The 18317-nt window shown below is 39.7% G+C and overlaps 1 protein-coding gene across 10 annotated transcripts in view; it reads left to right on the forward strand.

Annotated features, from left to right (window-relative positions):
* The window catches only part of SH3KBP1 (SH3 domain containing kinase binding protein 1), a 189173-nt gene extending 175308 nt beyond the window's left edge, over positions 1-13865 (forward strand). For 9 of the 10 annotated variants that reach the window (XM_017728444.1, XM_017728445.1, XM_017728447.1 and 6 more), the window contains 5 exons: positions 4410-4519; positions 5793-5918; positions 9042-9313; positions 10720-10783; positions 12803-13865. In XM_017728444.1, coding sequence (XP_017583933.1) covers positions 4410-4519; positions 5793-5918; positions 9042-9313; positions 10720-10783; positions 12803-12844 — 614 coding nt within the window. In that variant the 3' untranslated portion in view covers positions 12845-13865. Of the gene's footprint in view, positions 1-4409; positions 4520-5792; positions 5919-9041; positions 9318-10719; positions 10784-12802 lie in introns of all 10 variants that reach the window. The other variant, XR_001860063.1, reaches the window with a different exon arrangement.
* The last annotated feature ends 4452 nt before the right edge of the window (positions 13866-18317 follow it).

Here is an 18317-nt window from a genome sequence, read left to right on the forward strand (position 1 = left end):
CCATGAGCATTCTGAATGTGTTGATTCTCTTTATCCATCACTTCCCATTTCAGTTTTCTCAAGGTGAAATCTCTCTACTAGTTCAAAAAGCTTTCTGTGATTGTTATGTATAAATTATTTTGACCAAATACTAAAAAACCTAAATGTAATACAAAGTTAAGGCCTAGCCACATTTTATGCCAGCATAGTAAATGCAGGGGGTAAAAGGAGTAAGAAAGGAAGTATAGCCACTTAACTTTTTATTTCTGGAATTTTTTGGGGGCTACAAACTGAAGGTCATTTCCTAGGAAGGTACAAGTCTAATGAGTTCAGAACTTTTTTTTCTAAATAATTGTTTTCCTGGATCTGGGCATTTTTTTAAAAATACCATCATCATGCTTTAAATAACCATGTTTCCAAATGAACATAGCAATGGGGAGAAATGTTCTATTCTTAAGTGGCTTGGACGGATACCAGGGAATACTTGTTGCACAGCTAACATTTTTCATATTCATGAAATATGGTTGCTCAGTAAGCCAGACTGTGTGTACTACACTGATATATTAAAATTAATCTGATGCCTTTCTCCCCATCTCATGAATCACTTCATGGATTATCAGCTTGATCAGTGAGACAGTAATAATGATAAATGCATCTGTTTATTTGTAGAACAAATATCAACTATTTTTTAATTAGGAAGCTAATTGATGGGTGCCATCTCTATGTTCCACATGTTAATAGAATCTTCCTTACTGTTTGTTAATACCAGACAAAGAGAAAGCTGGACCAGTGCAGGGTCCAGGTCTGCTGGAGGCTGATGTTGCTGTACTGGCAGTTAACGTGGCTGTGAATACAGTAGACTGGACTTTTTCTTTAATGACATTCCATTTGGGCCCTGCCAGGAAGGCTGTACATTTTGCTTAGTATATAAATTTAAGCTCCCAGTTTCTGATAGCTGCAGAAATACAAACTAAAATTGAATCTCTGCATTTAATGACCTCAGTGAATTTAATATAGTCAGAACCATATAATCTTGCTTTCCACCAGCAAAAAATAATCAAATAACCAGCACAAGTGACTTACTGAATCCACAGCATATATGACAGTATGGCAGAAGTTTTTTGAATGGCTCTCTTCCTCATTCTACAGTTCACTAGATGGGAATTTTCTTGAATTAGTATCTCCACAGGTGATGATTGTGGAAGGTGGTGGTAGCCTTAGATGCAGAGCAGATTTGGGAGGAAGAACAACATCTAAATAAGGAGAACAAATGGAGAAAAAAAGGGAATATAGGAGTGCTGGAAGTGGATTTACTATTTTATTGTTGTACCGAGCATTGTTAATTACACTTTAATGGAATTTAATTTAGAGTATCAACTAAATGGCTGGAATTTCACTAGTTTGGCAGCAGATTCTACCTGTGGAGCCTTTATAGTCTCTGTTCGACTCTCTTTAGAATTCAGTGCATGTATAGGTGGCTTTAGTTTATTTTTCTAGCTATCAAAAATGCATTCCGAAGTGGAAAAACTGTAGGATTCCCAATATTTCTTGATAATAGAAGCTTTGAACATAAATGTTTATCTTTCATGGTATTTATAAAATGCATGGAGCAAATTATGTCTGCAAATGCTTATGGGTCTCAAGGATGCAAATTCATACACTTTCTGTTTATCAATACATTTTACAATTTAAACCTGAGTACTATATTGTTCTGATCAAATATAGAACTCTAGGTAATTACTAGTTTATTTAAGCCAAAGAAACACATTGGATTAATTGTCTTCAGTACTTTTTCATTGATTGTTTTCCATATGAGTGTAGATACCTTTTGTAAGAGCAGAGAAAGGGACAGTGGCACTTACAGAATCAGAGAATCTTTGAAGTTGGAGAAGACCTTTAAGATTATTGAGTCCATCCATCAACCCAGCAGTGCCAAGTCCACTATTAAACCATATCTCTAAGCACTACATTTATATATATTTTAACCACCTTGAGGAGCAGTGACTCCACCACTTCCCTGGGCAATCTGTTCCAATGCTTGACCACATTTTCAATGAAAAATTTTTTCCTACTATCCAGTCTAAACCTCCCCTAACTAAACTGCAAAGCACAACTTGAGGCTGTTTCCTCTTCTCCTGTTGCTTGTTACCTGGGATAAGAGACTGACCCCCACCTCATTCAACCTCCTTTCATACTTCTATGTAGACCTCAGAAATGGAAAATGGGGCGAGGGAAGTCATGCACTGTAGCCTTCCTCAGGAGCAAAATAATTCCAGCCAATTTCCTGACCCCCAAAGCAGAAGTCTGCTCTTCCCCTCAGTTTTAGCAGCTTGAATCAGTCCTTTGGTACTGGTACTGATCCTTCCTTCAGTGCAAGTATTTGCATGGCTTGGCACATGCTATTGAAAAATGAGCTGGATTAAAGCTTGCTCAGGAAAAAACATAGTAAGAACAGCAAAGTGGGAGAGAGTGGCTGGGGCAAATGGAAGGATTGCTTCAGCCTCCATTTCTGCTCATGTGTGTGAGTATCACACATTTAGAAAAGAGTATATTGTTGTTGGTATTACATTTTTGCTGTGCAATTTAGCAAAGTAACTCAGTAGTGAAAATCAAAATTAGATAATGTGTTAATATATTGATTACTGATTTGCCTTGTGATCTTAAGTCATTTAGCTGTCTTATGCGTCAGCTTTAAACTGGATATTAATGGAAACCAGCTTACACTTGCTTTTTTTCTCCCCAGAAAATAAATTTTTACTTCTATTTCTCCTCTCCTGAAACCCTGAAGTTCTACAGGACTCCAGATAGGTTTTGTGATCTGCTAAAATCTGCTAAAATTAGCTCATTTTAACTTTCAAAGCACTGTGGCCTCACCTGACGTGTTGGGTACAACTGAGGCTTCAGATTGCTAAATTCCCACTGACAGACTGGGTGGGTGACCTACCTTTGCACACAGGCTGCAACAGTCAATAAAAAGAGCAATGACAAAAATACATGATAGAGGACAGTGGGGTCACTGGTTATATATAGGAAGAGTCACTCCAAAAATAGAGTAGTATTCGGAGGTGAATAACCTTAGACTATTTCAGGGCTATTGAAAGAGTTCTCTTTTTTCTTTTTTCTTTTTTTTTTAATCTCTTGGAGATGAAAAGATATTGCTGAATAAGGAATCTCCAATCCCATTTACTTTCTAGCTGACAAATCATGAGTACTTGGAATCAATTTAAATGTCTTTCAGTGCATATAGTTTATTGCACAGGCCCATTAATTAATTTGTTTTTCCATTGTGTAATTTTGTACGATGGTTGGTTGTAATATGGCAACAAAACTGGATCTTCAGTGATTCATTGTTCTGTAATGGTTCAGAAAATTAAGTGCCTACTATATAGAACTATTAACGTAAAAGCTATTTTTTCCTACATGTGTGCAATGAAAAATAGTCTCTGAATAATGAATATTATTCCTGTATTTGATTCATATCTGAAAGTAATTTTGAAGAATTTTGATTTATCTTGTCTAAAGTACCTCTTGTGTGTTTTCTGACTCCTTCCTGCTCAACATATGCTGTAGGGCATTTTGAAATGAAGGTGAGTGAAACTGATACAACCCATAAAAATAGATGAATGGTATTAAGCCTTTTGATTTATCCATGTAATCATAAGCTGTGGTATTCCTTGAGCCTCCACATTGTTCTTTCACATAAACATGTTACTGTGTGGCTGGATTCAGTAAACACTTCCCCAGAGCTTTTCACTGGCCATGGAGATGGTTGGTACAGCATTCAAGCAGACCTGCTTTCCCTGGGCTCTGTACAGCTTCAGGAGCTTATTGGAGCTTTTACTTGCCATAGCCTCTGGACTACTGGAGGGAGATAATCCCCTCACCTGCAGTTACTGGAAACTATGGTGCCTCCAGCTGCAGGTGTCCAGGAACCTGCAGATAACTTCCAGCTTGATCATTCTCATTCTACACCCCCCTGAGCAATTGCTGCAATGCAGTGCTGACAGTACAGTTCCTGAGACAACGTATGCACTGCCTTACGTCTTCAGTTATTCATGGAAAAAAAAAATTACTAACCCCTTCAGTAGCCAGATGGAAATTTTGAAACTGTTTATTCCATGCTATAGAACCCATGATGTCATTTAGCTTTCACTATGCTGAAAACAAAGCCAAAGGCTCCTCTACACGTTCCCCCTCTGCTTTATTGTGTTGAGATGGAAGGGTAATTGTTCTTGGCAAGGGTGACTGGATTACAGCTGCCTTTGACTTTCAGGTTTTTTTAGTGCCATCGTGGTGGCTAAATATGTGCAGAACACTGTGACACAGTGGGGAAAATGGGATTTCTTTTCTTTGAAATTAGAAAAATATGTGATTCTTTCCCTTTGAAGACAATTGCCAGAAAACCAAATCAATTCTATTTTATTTTTAAGACTTGGAAGGTTTTGATTCTGTAATACCAATTGCTGAGAAGCTTAATCATCCAACTACAACCAGACCAAAAGCTACTGGCAGGCGACCACCCTCCCAGTCTCTCACATCTGTAAGTTAATTTTCCTTTTCTTTAAAAACTATTTTTAAAAATATTTTTTCTGATTTTTCCCCCTCTCCTACTTGTGTTCCTTGGTGTTTTTACTACTTTTACCCAGCCATTCCTTCACACGTACAATGAGGCAGAGAGATGCAGATCAGGAAAATTACTGTCAAAAGGCTGCCAGTGTTTCGAATACTGATGTTTAAAACATTCCCTTCCTTCTAAGGTTTGTACCCCCTTATTTAGGTGATGCCAAGTGTTCCTTGCCAGCCATGAGTGATCCCAGAAAAATCCCTTATAAAAATCTTTGGAATAGACTAATTTGTGCTAAGTATTGAGGATTTTGAAAGTGTTTCCCAAAAGAAGCATTTCTATTGATTTCTTGCAGACATTTACCAGATTTTGAGGACAAATAGTCCATTCAGTCTTCAACAGTCCTCCTTGAGCTACCATGTGTTTCTTCTCATTAAGATCGCAGCTGTAAATATAAGGGTGATTTAAATTTCACTCTCTAATATGTATCTTTAGACAAGTTGGTCTCTTAAACCATACTTTGGAAACCACTGCTTAGTTTTTCAATGTCTTCTTCTTTGGGGTTTGGGGTTTGCTTGTTTCCATGCTTTTTGCGGTCTGGAATATCAGAATGAGAGCAACTACTGATGGTTACCTGGGTCCGTGTTGCTGAAGAAAAACAAAATGGAAGGAAGCAAAAAGGATTGTAGTGAAACTAATAGAACTGAAAAAAAGAGAATGCTTTCAAAATTGACTGTCATCATAAGTATAGAAATATAGAAGAGCAGTAAAGAGGTTTTACTTCCCCTGTCACGTCTACGAGGAAAGGAACAAGGGGTGGAAAGAACCTTCCCTCTTCGTGCCTTTACCAAGAGGCCGTGCACAAGGCAGCCCTGCAGTGCCAGCACCGTGCACAGACAAAGCTGGGGCCTCTGAGAAGCAGCAGGGTGAGACCTGCTCTGAGCAAAGCCACAGTGGAGCCGCCCCGGTGACAGAGCTGGTGTCCCCATGGCACAGCACTCAGCGTCCTGCGCTTTCATCTTGTGATATCATGCAACGCAAAGCTGTAAATTAATGTTGGATTCAACTCTTAAGCATATCTTATTTCTTGAATGCTTTGAAAATAAGATGCAAAAAAGGGGGAGTAGGGGGACAAAGAGTCCTGATTTTAAGTATTGTTACTATGAAAATGATAGCTAAAAAAGTTCTTGTACAATGAAAATATCTGTACTTTTCTTTCTCTTCTTCTTTTGTATGTTTGTCTGCATAGTCATCTCTTTCAAGCCCTGATTTCTTTGACTCACCAAGTCCTGAAGATGAGAAGGAGGAACATGTTTCCATTACTCACAAAACTCTTGACGTGTCAAGGAAATCAAGAACTGTTACAATATCACAAGTAAGTTAATTGGAATGTCTCTGCTTAACTTTATCACATGCATCTTCTTTTTTCAAAGCAGTACTCAAGTATTTAAAATTTAATTCAACAGTCACCTGGTAACTGCCCACTTAAAGAAGCTTAAAATTATAAAGGTTACTAAAGTTTGTTCTGTGCTTGAAAGGCAAGTCTAAAGTGAATTGCACAGTTAAAATGTCTCAAATAACCATACTGTGAAAAAAATCTTTCTTATGTAAATGCATTTCACAGAATCAGAGAGGCTGGGAAATACATTTTAGAAACAAAGACCCTGTCTTTTTGCAAGTTTAAATTGAGTTTACATTAGAAGAGTCTGTGAGCAGAGAAAATACAACTCTTTGACACACTCTAATAGTATGTGAATTTAAACTTTCAAATATAATCACTTTTTATACTGGTATAACTGTATTCATTTTATAGGCTTGTTCCGTTCTTACTGTATATTGGTAGAATACTGTAGTAGAATGAAATATTAAAAAAGGAGTGCGTAGGTCAGGCTTTAAATGCTGGAACTATTTTTTAGTACATAAGGATACCTTTAATAATACAAATACACATTCTAATAGTTGAACAGGTATTTGAAAGATGAAGTCATGCACTTCTGTGATCAAGTTGTATGGATAATGTTTTGATATGTAGCTCCCTCTTCTGGGAGCACTTGCACTACAGAATACTCTTGGGCCAACATTTGTAAGTTATATGACAAAACTCTAGATGTTGTTCCTGTAAAACGAGATGGCTGCTATTAGAAGGCAGCTGCTTGAGGCTTTAATGTTGATAGCCAGTTAAGCTCTGGAATAGGATGCTCAGATCAATGACTCTGGTTGTGCCTTGCTTGCCTGCTCCAGATTTGATCTCAGCCTGACATCTCTTTTCAGTCCAAAGGAAACTTGCACCTACTGATATATGGGGTTATTATGCATGAGAGATCTGTTTATAGGTACATGTTACTCACACCCTACTCTGCTCTGTTGAGACCCCACCTGGAGTGCTGCATGCAGCTCTGGGGTCTCCAGCACAAGGACATGGACCTGTTGGAGCCAGTCCAGAGGAGGCCACCGAGATGGTCAGAGGGATGGAGCATCTCTCCTATGAGGAAAAACTGAGAGAACTGGGTTTTTTTGGCTTGGAAAAGAGAAGGTTTTAAGGTGACCTAATTGTGGCCTTCCAGTACCTGAAGGGAGCTGACAAGAAAGATGGAGAGGCACTGTTTACAAGAGCATGGAGTGATAGGAGAGGATGATGGAATGGTTTCAAACTGAAGGAGAGTAGGTTTAGATTAGATATAAGGAAAAGATCCTTTACTGTGAGTGTGGCAAGGCACTGGAACAGGTGCCACAAGAGAGAATTTTTGGATGTCCCATCACTGGAAGTGTTTAAGAACAGGCTGGATGGGCCTTGGAGCAACCCTTTCTAGTGAAAAGTGCCCCTACCCATGGCAGGGAGATTGGAACTAGGTGACCTTTAAGGTCCCTTCCAACCCAGATACACAAACTAAGCGAACAAACTAATTGATACAATGTTAAAAGAATATTATTCCGGTCATTGAGTCAAGTTTTCACAGCACTGCAGTGATTCAGCTTTCTTGTGATTATAACACCATTTTTATTCATATGGTCAGACTTGGTTTTTGTGCAGAACACTTTTTGAATTCACTGCTTTCGCAGAGCAGGTTCTGTGCTCAGTCATGGTTGTGTAGTAGGGAAGACTGTTTTTTCCAGAACTTGGTGGATCCTGCTCTTCCCTCCCCATCACAATTTTTCCTGATTTTCATCTCATCACTAACTTTTCTCTCAGTTACTTTGCTCAGCTAATGCCACCCCGCCAGTCCCCAAGTCCTCAGTTACAGTGTCTTCTTCCATTTCCATACCATTTAGTCTCAGTATTTTGCCCTATTTGCCATTCAACTTCAATATCTCTTTTCCAAAGAGAGTTGGAAGGTTGCCTAGTGCTTTTTCTTACTCTTGTCCAAATCAGATTTTCAGATATGCCTGGTAGCTGTCATACAATGCACACATAGCACTGCCAAATAACAGTGTGAAGACTCCCCTTACTTGCCACTGTGGTAACAGTACTTGTACATTGTTCTCTGTATGCAGTGAAGTAGATAGTCACATATGGTTGGTAAACTTCAGATTTTCTAATTGTCTAATAAATATTAAATGTTATATTACATTATATTACATTATATACATATATTACATTATGTAGCACATACTAGTAGAGGCTTGCCTAATAAGTAGAGCACTGGATTGCAGTTAAGAAGCATGAGATCCTTTTTAGCTAACCACAGGATTCCAGGGTTTTAGGTTAATGCTGTGTTTTTCTGTCAATTTCCTAGAGGAGTAAACAGCTATTGGTTGTTACGGGGATTCATGGAAGCTTCAGTTAACAGAGGACAGTACACTACATTTATTTATTATTAATATATTACCATTTTGAAGCCATGGGATTTTTTTTTTCTATATATATCATACCAACAAGCAAAGTTAATGAATATTTTGCTATTTTCATAATGCTAGGGGGAACATGTAATACATTTTTTAATTTTTGAAAAAACTTTGAAGATTCCTTCAATGGTTGTTGGGCAACTATGAATTTAATTTACTAAAAAATATGACTTGGATTCTCGGCCATGTAGTTTTGTGCTCTGCGGGAGACATAGATATGGCCTCACAAACTTCTGAGAGAAACACTGAGCATCTGTCCCTGGCTTAATTCACTGCTAGGTCTGAGATCTTGGAAATGCTGTTGCTCACTTGTTGTAGCAACCATGAAAAGTCTTACTGAAGCTGTGTTACAGTGGGGATACCTGGTCAACCTTGTGTCTCCCCCCCCAGGGCCCCTCTCCCAGGACCACATGGTAGGGGGGAGGAACCCCAACAAAGCTGTCTGAACTTCTCCATCCCGACTAGACCCCCTCTGATGTACACATACCAAGATCATGACTAATCATTATATTTATCATGCTTTTGCCAAGACTGTCCATGTTTGACTGTTGGACTTTCAGCATTACTGAAGAGCAGCAAAATACTTACCATTGGTTAGAGGTTTGATTTTCATAAAGCTTTCTGCAGACACTAAATGTTATTCTTTTTGTTGCAGGTGTCTGATAACAAAACTTCCTTGCCTCCAAAACCAGGAGGTCTGGCTAGTGGCAGTAATGTACAACCATCACTATCCCCTTCACCGTCACCTGGATTTCACTCAATTGCTATGGGAACAACAGGCCACAGGTCAAATTCCCCATCCCTGTTTGGTACTGAAGGAAAGCCAAAGACTGAGCACTTGAGCCAAGGTCAGACTGCCCTGGAAGAGCTGAGAACACAAATTAGGGAGCTAAGAACCATCATTGAAACCATGAAAGACCAGCAAAAGTAAGTACTGCAAATCACAACTGTAGGTGGGATGGATCCATTTGTGCATAGTGGTGGCAGTTTCTTATTGAGTTTGCCTTCATGGATGTTACTCTGCACAGCTGGGCTATGTGTTTGTGAGTGATTTTCGTGTGACAGAACATATTCAGGGGTGAGAACCTCAACAAAAAAGACCTGCACTATCCACCAGCTTTTTCTTTTCCTGTGTTGTGACATAAGTAGATGTTTGAGGCGTGTTAAAAAAGTTAAGTTGCAAGCTATAAACAGTGAATGTCTTTTATTTGCCAATAAATATCTGGGAACTCATATGCATTGATCATAATAAAAGGGGTGCATTTGTTATAGTTGTAGTACAAATTGCTACAAGTTCCTAAAATTATTAAATCCATTGTTATTTGACTGTTAGCACATTTTCCCAGGAAGCTCACGTTACAAAAGTAGTAATTGAATTGTGACTAGGATATCTGAAGGCCTTTGTGTTTATGGCCCTGAATCTTATTATTTTAGTTTTGGGCACCTTTTTTTTCTTTAAGTTGCTCATTTCTTAGGAGAAACTGGGGCTGGCATGTGACTTTTGATGTTCCTGAGAATATTTAATGCTTTGGAAGCTAAACCTTCACTTACATTGTCAGTTGTGTGTAGCCCAGGCAGGAAAAAGAAAAGGGCAAGCAGCGTGCAGAGACTGTGGCGGAACAGAGGTGTGCGGAGTTTGGGAGAAGATGCGGGAGGGCATGGTTCAAGCTGGATGTAGCCAGCAAGCCCCACGGCCTCGCCTCTTAGGCTGACCCTGCTCCTCTGGTCTCCCCGGCCCTTCTTGCAAGGGCAGCTTCCACCTACTGGTATCTGTCCTAAGGTGAGATCACTCAGTGGGAACATGAGAACGTGTCTGCTCCTTATAGCTATGTTCCCCTTCTCGACAAAGAAGAATGATAGAAAATCCATATTTGGGATCGTTAAGTCTTATAAATGAAGTGGAAGGTTACATTGCATTGCTGGCATAAACAGCTTTTAAGTGGCTTAAGTATGTGATAGGACGGGCAGGATTCGTGTTACCAGTCCCTATAACCCACCAACAGTCAATACATCTACGTTCTGTATGGAAAAAGGCAACTGGGTGCTGATACAGTGTTGATACAGCTAGGCCAGAACGAAGCCTGTGGATGCAGGGCTGTTAGGAGGCATTATTCATTAGCCATGTGGGATGGGGCGGGGTGCTGTCCCATAGTGAGTTTTATTTCTCTCTACTATAGCCTATAGTACACAAGAGTATGCTGACTTCAGTTAGACGTTCTGAGGAAAAAAAACAAACTAGTGAAGTGGGAAAAATATGTCTCCGAGAGAAAATCTTTTGTATTTTACTAGGGTAGTCATTTCCATGCCAAGCTTCTTTTGCATTCTTTTGACAGAAAAGAGATTAAACAGTTGCTCTCTGAGTTGGATGAAGAGAAGAAGATCCGTCTACGATTGCAGGTACTTAAATTATTTATAATGTTAGAGATGTGTTGGCAGGTTTAATTTAGCCTGACATGGGACATAAAACTCTGCTAAGATACTTAGATTCCAGTGAATTAAAAACTACCAATATTTCTGAAAGGGATATACCTGTTCCCTTCATGGCATTGCAAGTTTGTGTCATATATACTGCAATACTGGCTTCTTACTGAAAAGCCTGATAATTATCTAAAAATTTATCAGCACAAGTAGGTAGATAAATTTTAAAAAATTAAACACAATACAAGATTCAAACTATGATTTTTTTTTGTCTCAGTTTTAATTGTTTGATTTTGTCACAAATGAAATCATGCCTTAAGTTACTTACTTTCTGCCAAAGCTTTATATTTTGTAGTAGGCTTATCTCAGTGTTAATACGCTTGGAATATTATTTCATATAGCAAAATTTTAATGTCTGCTTTACAGGCTGTACTCAAGGTTGTCTTTACTAAAGCATCCTGAGCAATATAAAAGAAGGGGCTCTGATTAGGAACCCAGTTACTGCTACCATAGTTTGTGCAGCACCTTAGCTCTAGATGTTGTTGTGCTGGCTTAGTCATTTGCCAGGTATCCTGCTGCCCTCCTTGTGGGGTTCATGGAACTTGGCCTTTGCTGGAATCATTAACGATGCTGCTTTGATGTGGAATGATGTTGAAACTGCTTTTTGGGGATTTGGAGAGTGATTTAAAAAATGCTCTTACTAACATGCTTTAACCTGGTCAGGGAGATGGACTAAAGGGTCATTATAGGCCCATTCCAACCAAAACTATTCTATTCTCATCTATACTATGCTATACTCTTCTATTCCATGTACTTGATAAGTGGTTTGGTATTGATTATATTTTTATATTTTGATGCTATAGAGCAACTGTACTTTGAACTAGATATAGAAAATTGAAATGTAATTTCACTGGAACTCTTCCCTCTCTGTAAAGTATTTGGGAACATGGCAAAGGGTGGCAGAACTGGGGATCCTCAACATCTATGCTCCAGGACTGCCTAAAGGACTTTGTATCCAATCACATAGGAACATATCTTCTAATTATACACAACTCTTGTTCAGCTAAAACTGAAATTTATTCAGATAAAACACAGTGAACATTTTTAATAGCCATTATTGATTTAGTCTAACGGGCGAGACTATTCAGAGTTATCCAGAGATAACTTTACATCTTTATGCAGAGACCTGCACTGAAGGGTTGAAAATTATGGTCTTACAGCTGAATGCTTTTACTCCAGTTCAGATGTTGTTTATACTGGTAAATGTTCAGATGCTAGCCAAGACGGCATTATTAGCTTTACATGAAGATGAGAGTTAGCAAACAAAAGTTGCGTTAGTTTCAGAGTGTTCTGATAGTCATGAGGTTGAAACAGGTGTGTTTGAATAAATCTAGGACCCCTGCCTTAGGGTTTTCTGTGTCTGTCAGAGGGATCAAATGGACAGCTAGGGCTGTTGGTGGTTATAGCCGCATCCTCTTACCACATGGCTGTACATCCATCAGAGCCTTTAAGGTGCCTGGGCACAGGTTTGATAGTTGTAGAAGGTAACCATCATTCCTACAGAAAGAACCCTCCCTGTAGGAGAGAGATGATGGGTTTTGTTCCTCAGGTACCAGTGCTCACTGCCAGCAGTGCAGTTTATGATGCTGGCTGTAAGTGCAGCTGTCAGTGCATGGACACAGTGCTCATTGTGCAGCAATGCCAGGCAGTGAGCTGTGTTGTTTGTAAAAGTTGTAATTTAAAGAGATTGAAAGGTCTTGCAGTACATTCAATGACTATACTTGTCATGGTCTGAGGGAGGAAGCTGTGAATGGTCATCTTACACAGTTGAGAAGCACACCTCAATTTGTGAAGTCTGTGGAAATAAGAGCAGTATAAAGCCTGTAGTTGACAGCTCTGGACAAGATGGAACATGTGCTTTTCAAGTGGCACCAACTGTGCCTCAGTTTGCTAAAGCATCTAATTTAATCAAATACTTTTTCTTCTGTTTGTTTTTAGATGGAAGTTAATGACATAAAGAAAGCTCTTCAATCAAAGTGAATACTTGATAGGTGGAATGTTGCATTATTCTTCATGACTGAGACTCAAATTTATGCCCCAGCCAAAATAACTTTGTGCCAAATGATTTAAGAATTGCCTCAACATCCCTTTATTTGAAGGATTAGCACAACAGTTTTTGATAGCACAACAAAAATACCAACGAGAACAAAATTTCTACCCAAAGCCGTGCTGTGCGGCACTAGTTGTGACTGAAATTGATCTTCTTGTGCTAAAGGCTCTCTACTTCAAGATCCTAGGTGAAATGAAAACTCAGGCAGTTTAATCCATAGTGGTACTATTTTGATGATATTTTTCCATAAATAAAGTGTATTTCAGATTATCTGTTTACAAGCTTTATGATTTTGACTTTTGGTTTTTAATTGTCTTTTGTCACAGATTTTAAAATGTTTGTACTGCATATAGCCAGGAATGAATGTTAATGTTGGGGCTGGAGGGATTATTTTTGCTTCAAGATTGAACAGCCTACTTTTCGTTATGATTTTAAGTTCTGTTAAATATGCAATTTTATGTCCCTGAATCCCCTACAACTCAAACTTACATTGTGTACAGTAACGTATTTACAAGAAGGAAACAAACCAACAGAAGTCTGGTCTTTGCAATGATTTGTGCCTTTCTTTGCCACACACTGACTGGAGCCGGTTGAGGCCAGGTCTCCCATGTAGCTACCACGACAACTCCTGTCCCCGGTGTCCGGCGGAGGTCACCTTGCCAGTGCTCAGCTGCTCGGTCAGGAGAGCATTTGTGCCAGGTGGCAGGACAAAAGGGCACAGCTGAGAGCAGCTTTGTCTTGAGCAGCTGTGGCTTTTTAGCTTTCCTGGTTTGGATAGGCCTCTCCCTCAACCTGAATGTTCATCTCCGCTTGATTTTCATTAGATGATTTAAACACCCACCTCTGTCCCCAATTTTGCACAGAGTGAACAGAATATGCATTATTAAAGCAAAAATAAATAAAAGTAATCTATAAAACATGAATAAAAAGTTGTATTATTTCATGCACAAGGCTCTCTGTTGTGTGACAGTTTCATTTGCTGTTGATGTGGTATTGTCTGCTATGATATTGTACACTTACAGACCGCTACACTTCTTAGTCCTATTTTTGCAGCAGGACTTTCTTCTCAACATTCTGTTGAACCTGATGCTTACTTCAGTTTCTCTGTTTGCTTTCATTCTTTCAAAATTTCACATTTGCCTGGTTGTGGTTTCATGTGTTCTGAACTAACCACAGAGTATCTCATATCTTGTCAGCAATCTCCGTTAAGTTTATAAAGTGTTTAAATAACAAATATTTTTGCATAGCGTGGAGTGAGTGGGTAAGTGGTGCTGGTGATGCTTCCGAGTTACAAAACCCCACACACAAAGGATTTACTTGTCATCCCACCAAATGCTAGAGCGGGCTCCAGCAGCACACCCTGTATCAACATGAACCACCCTGCCTGCCAGGAGCTGGGTGAGATGTAGTATGTATGCAGTTGGCTGGTCACATTCACATATGGTTGGCAGAATTCCCAAAATCTTTTTGATATGCATAGATACATAAAATACACACTCCACCATACCCGAATCTGGCTTTATGGGTCTCAACTGCCAGTATAGAACCTGGATGTTGGGATGATTTTCTCTTTCAGAGCATCTGCTTCTATTGTAACAGTGGTGTCTGAGATTTAAGGATTGGGTAGTGAAACTCGAGAATTTTTTTTTGAAGTCACAATACATTGCTCAATGTACTCAAACAGAAACACTAATAAAATATTTTATCACTGAAATGTTCTTATGTAAAATTTCTAAATATCTACATTAAAATATTTTTGTACAAAGAAGGAGAGTCCTGCATAGCTTTCCAGCAATAAGGATTTCTACATCCATGATTTTTGTAAAGTTAGGAGCAGAGTTAGGAAAACAAAAGGAAATTAAGGGATAAGGAATAAGAACTTTGTTTGGGTTGGTAGTTATACATTTGCCATATTGATCCAGAAATTAACAGCTCTGGATACCTAATGCCCTGGAAAGTGGTAAACTATTGTATCTGTGGTAGATAAAGTATTGATTCCTGAGCTGTGCTTCAGAAGTATAACAGACATCTCAGAAGTGTTCCATCTTTTGAAAATAAAAGTCTGAATTTGGAACTAGATTCCAAAAGAAAAAAAAAATTACATTACTTTTTTTTCCCCTGTTGAGATGATAACTTGTCATTTTATAAATCTAACTTAGAAGTCTAACAAATCATGCTTTGTAAAAGACGGTTAAAGAAGTTTTTTGTGAAAATGCTTTGCTTTGCAAGTTGGTTATTCTGGGAAAGGACACTGTAGAAATACAAGCTCTTCTTGCTGCATTTCATTATAATAATAGTATCTCACATAACACATAGATTATCCATTGTTAAAGAATATCAAATATGCACTAAACGTGTGGATATAAACTGCTGCTTTTAAAAGTGCTTGGTTTTATATTTAAAGAAAATCAGAAAACACTGGTGAGGTACAAAGTGATTTTGTTGTGAAAATTATTAAATATTGTTGTTTGAAGAGTTGTGTAAAATGACTTTTCATTAACATGCACATATCAGTCCTGTAGCAGACTTCTGTTTATTTGCAGAAGTCAGGTGTAAAATATCAGGCTCATACATCTGGATGATAATATCCAAATTCTTGATTTGGTAAATTTTTGGTTATTAAGAAAACAGTTTTATGTTCTCCTTTTGTTCTTCTTTCAATTCTAAAAGGAGCAAATATTTCTTAATGTGAGATCATAGCACTTAGCACTTTAAAAAAGTTCTACATGGAAGTAAGATGGTAAATACTTGAAAGTGTATTTTAAGTTCCGTTACTTAAATTTCATCTTCTGTGGTTTTCTTATTAATTCATTTGTGAATGAGCAAAAGGTTCAGATGAATTTTTTGTTATGCTAACAGGTCAAAGGAGTGAACACAACTCTACACAGTAATTTTTATGGGCTACTGCGTGTATGAAATGCCCATGAGCACCACGCTCTGTGACAGCCAGGACTGAAATTTGCACATACGAAACAAGGTGAGACAGTGCCGTAAAACACCCCCAGAAGTCCGTGCTCTGCTGAAGTTACAGAATCCTTTCACTCTTCTTCCAGGAGCTGCCTGGGGTGTGAGCAGGCCCTGCTCTCCCCTGCTCCCTTCCCACCAGGCTGTCCAGCTGCAGGGGCAGCTGCTTCCCTGCACCATCCCCGTGTGCGGAGCCTGCGGCACAGACGTGGGTTTGCTGCTGCAGGGCTGGCGTGGCTGAGGGTGTCTGGTGTTCCTGGGCTTTCCTTGGCCATGCCACCGCCATCACAACTGTGCTGACAGCTCTCACTTTTAGCCTCGGACTGGGACATTTATGCTCCAGGGGCCTGCCTTGGGAGCAGGGGGGCTGTTGTTGGAGGTCCTGCAGTTCATGGGTCGTGCAAATACCAAGCACTGAAAGCCAAGGAGAGAGTTTGGAGAGTATGGCTGGGTGGGGGTGATGGGCAGTGTTCCTGCCTGCAGGAACGATCAGCAGTCTCTGCAGGGCCAGGAAGAGGTGTGAGGCTCCAATGTCTGCTTCTCCTCTGAATCAGGACCCTGGGGCTGGAAACTGGACCGAGGCGCGTTGATGAGGAAAGTGTGAAGGCTGGTGAGAGAGATGATACCTTTCATACAGGAGAGCTGTGGCTCAAAGGCAGGCAGGAATTTTGTTTAAAGTAGAAACAGCTACTTTACAACTTGGCACGGAGGAGGCTTTTCAACCATGTGGGGGTGGCAGTGCTTCTGGGCAGCAGCAATTCCCATAGGCTTTGGCAAGGACAGGGTCCTATAAGCATTGGCTTCTGTTCATGATAATCCTTAAGTTAAAAAGAGCCAGAAGAGGTGGAGCTGAATTCCCCACACAAAATATTGGGTAATTTTATCCATGGTTATTAATACCCTTCAGCCAGAAATTAGATTTTGCTTGGCGCCTTTTGCCTCAGCTGACTCTTGAGCTGGCCTAGGAATTAGCAGCTGGTTGTGTGTGACCTGGCCCACTCACTCCCAGCTTCCTGCAGCTGCTTCCCTCCTCCTGAGCTGTGGCATCTCCACTCTAGCCATTCCCTGCCTTTAGAAAACAACCAACTTCTTTAGGTCACCAGTCCTGAAGGTGAGAGAGAGTGCTAGCACTTCCCAGCCTGGAATAGAGCAACTGAGGAAGCAAAAGACACCATTTAAATGCCATCAGGAAGCTGCAGTGCTGTGTGGGCTGCCAGGGGATGAGCAGCCTCGGTGCCACCAGCCTGGTGCCAGCTGGGACATGGCCCTGAGCCATCCTCCCTTCTGCTTTCAGGGAACAAAGGTTATTGCACCCACTCCACACGTTGCTGTTTAGTGCTGTCTCTTTTAATGAAGATGATTTCCAATCCCATTCAGACACAAACTTTAGAGGTAGTGAGTGTAAACCACAGGCAGCCTCAGGAGGAGATGCTTGACAGACTTTCTTTGTGCTGCCACAGTCAGGCTTTTCTTGAGCCAGTGATGCAGCTGAGTTGCCCCTTGAAGTGCTCACAGTTCCACTATTGAACAGTGTGAGGGGCTGGAGTGCAAACAGCTGAACTAACAAAATTGCTTAATGCTCCTGTGAAATTTTATTTAAAGTATTGGAAATTAAATCATATTTTTAAATGTGTTAGCACTGTAGGATGAAAAATTTAAGATGCAAATTAATTTTACTGAATTGTTACCCTACAAACTGGAGTGATTAGTATATTTTAGCGAGATAATTAACTATAATTCTAGACAAATCTCTAGATTCATGAGAATAATTGTCCTTGTATAACTGACAATAATTGACACATTGTAAAGGTTACAAGAGAGAGGCAGAGCCTACCAATCTCAGCCCCCTCGGATGAGTAGGTTTCGAACTCTGTTATCTTCCTTTTTTCATGTAGGAAAAGTAATTGTCAAATATAGATGATGATAATCACAGGAAAATAAAATTGGCATTTATCTGTATGATCTTAAAACTTGTAATAGGCTGTTTCTCTTGGAGGAGAAAACTTGAAAATTAGAACACCAGAGCAAATTAGGTAAGACGAAGCAGACATCAAAACCAATTCTGAGTATCAGGACATTAAAGAAACATCTGTTCTCAAAACTGTCTCTGGTAAAACCCCTTCCCTTCACTGAGCCCAGACCTGGCATTTTCATTTGGTGTGGGAGATCATATTCCTCAGTACAAGCCCTTCCCTGTGTCCTCATCCCAGCCACTGAACATCAAACATCCTTTTGCAAAGGGGCCCATCAGGCTGCTCTTCACCTCCTCGGGTAACAGCAATGAAGAGTTTGGGATTTTGTGAAAGCACTTCTTGGGCTTCTCTTAGAGCTAGTGAAAATTAAGCTGGGCATCTGTCCATGCTACAGGATGACCCATTACCTGGGTTTATCCCCTTCTGGGGGTCGTTTTCATTGCCAAGGGCACAACAAGGAGAAAGC

The sequence above is a fragment of the Corvus brachyrhynchos genome, unplaced genomic scaffold (genome assembly GCF_000691975.1).
Source record: "Corvus brachyrhynchos isolate BGI_N302 unplaced genomic scaffold, ASM69197v1 scaffold11, whole genome shotgun sequence".
NCBI classification, from domain to species: Eukaryota; Metazoa; Chordata; class Aves; order Passeriformes; family Corvidae; genus Corvus; species Corvus brachyrhynchos.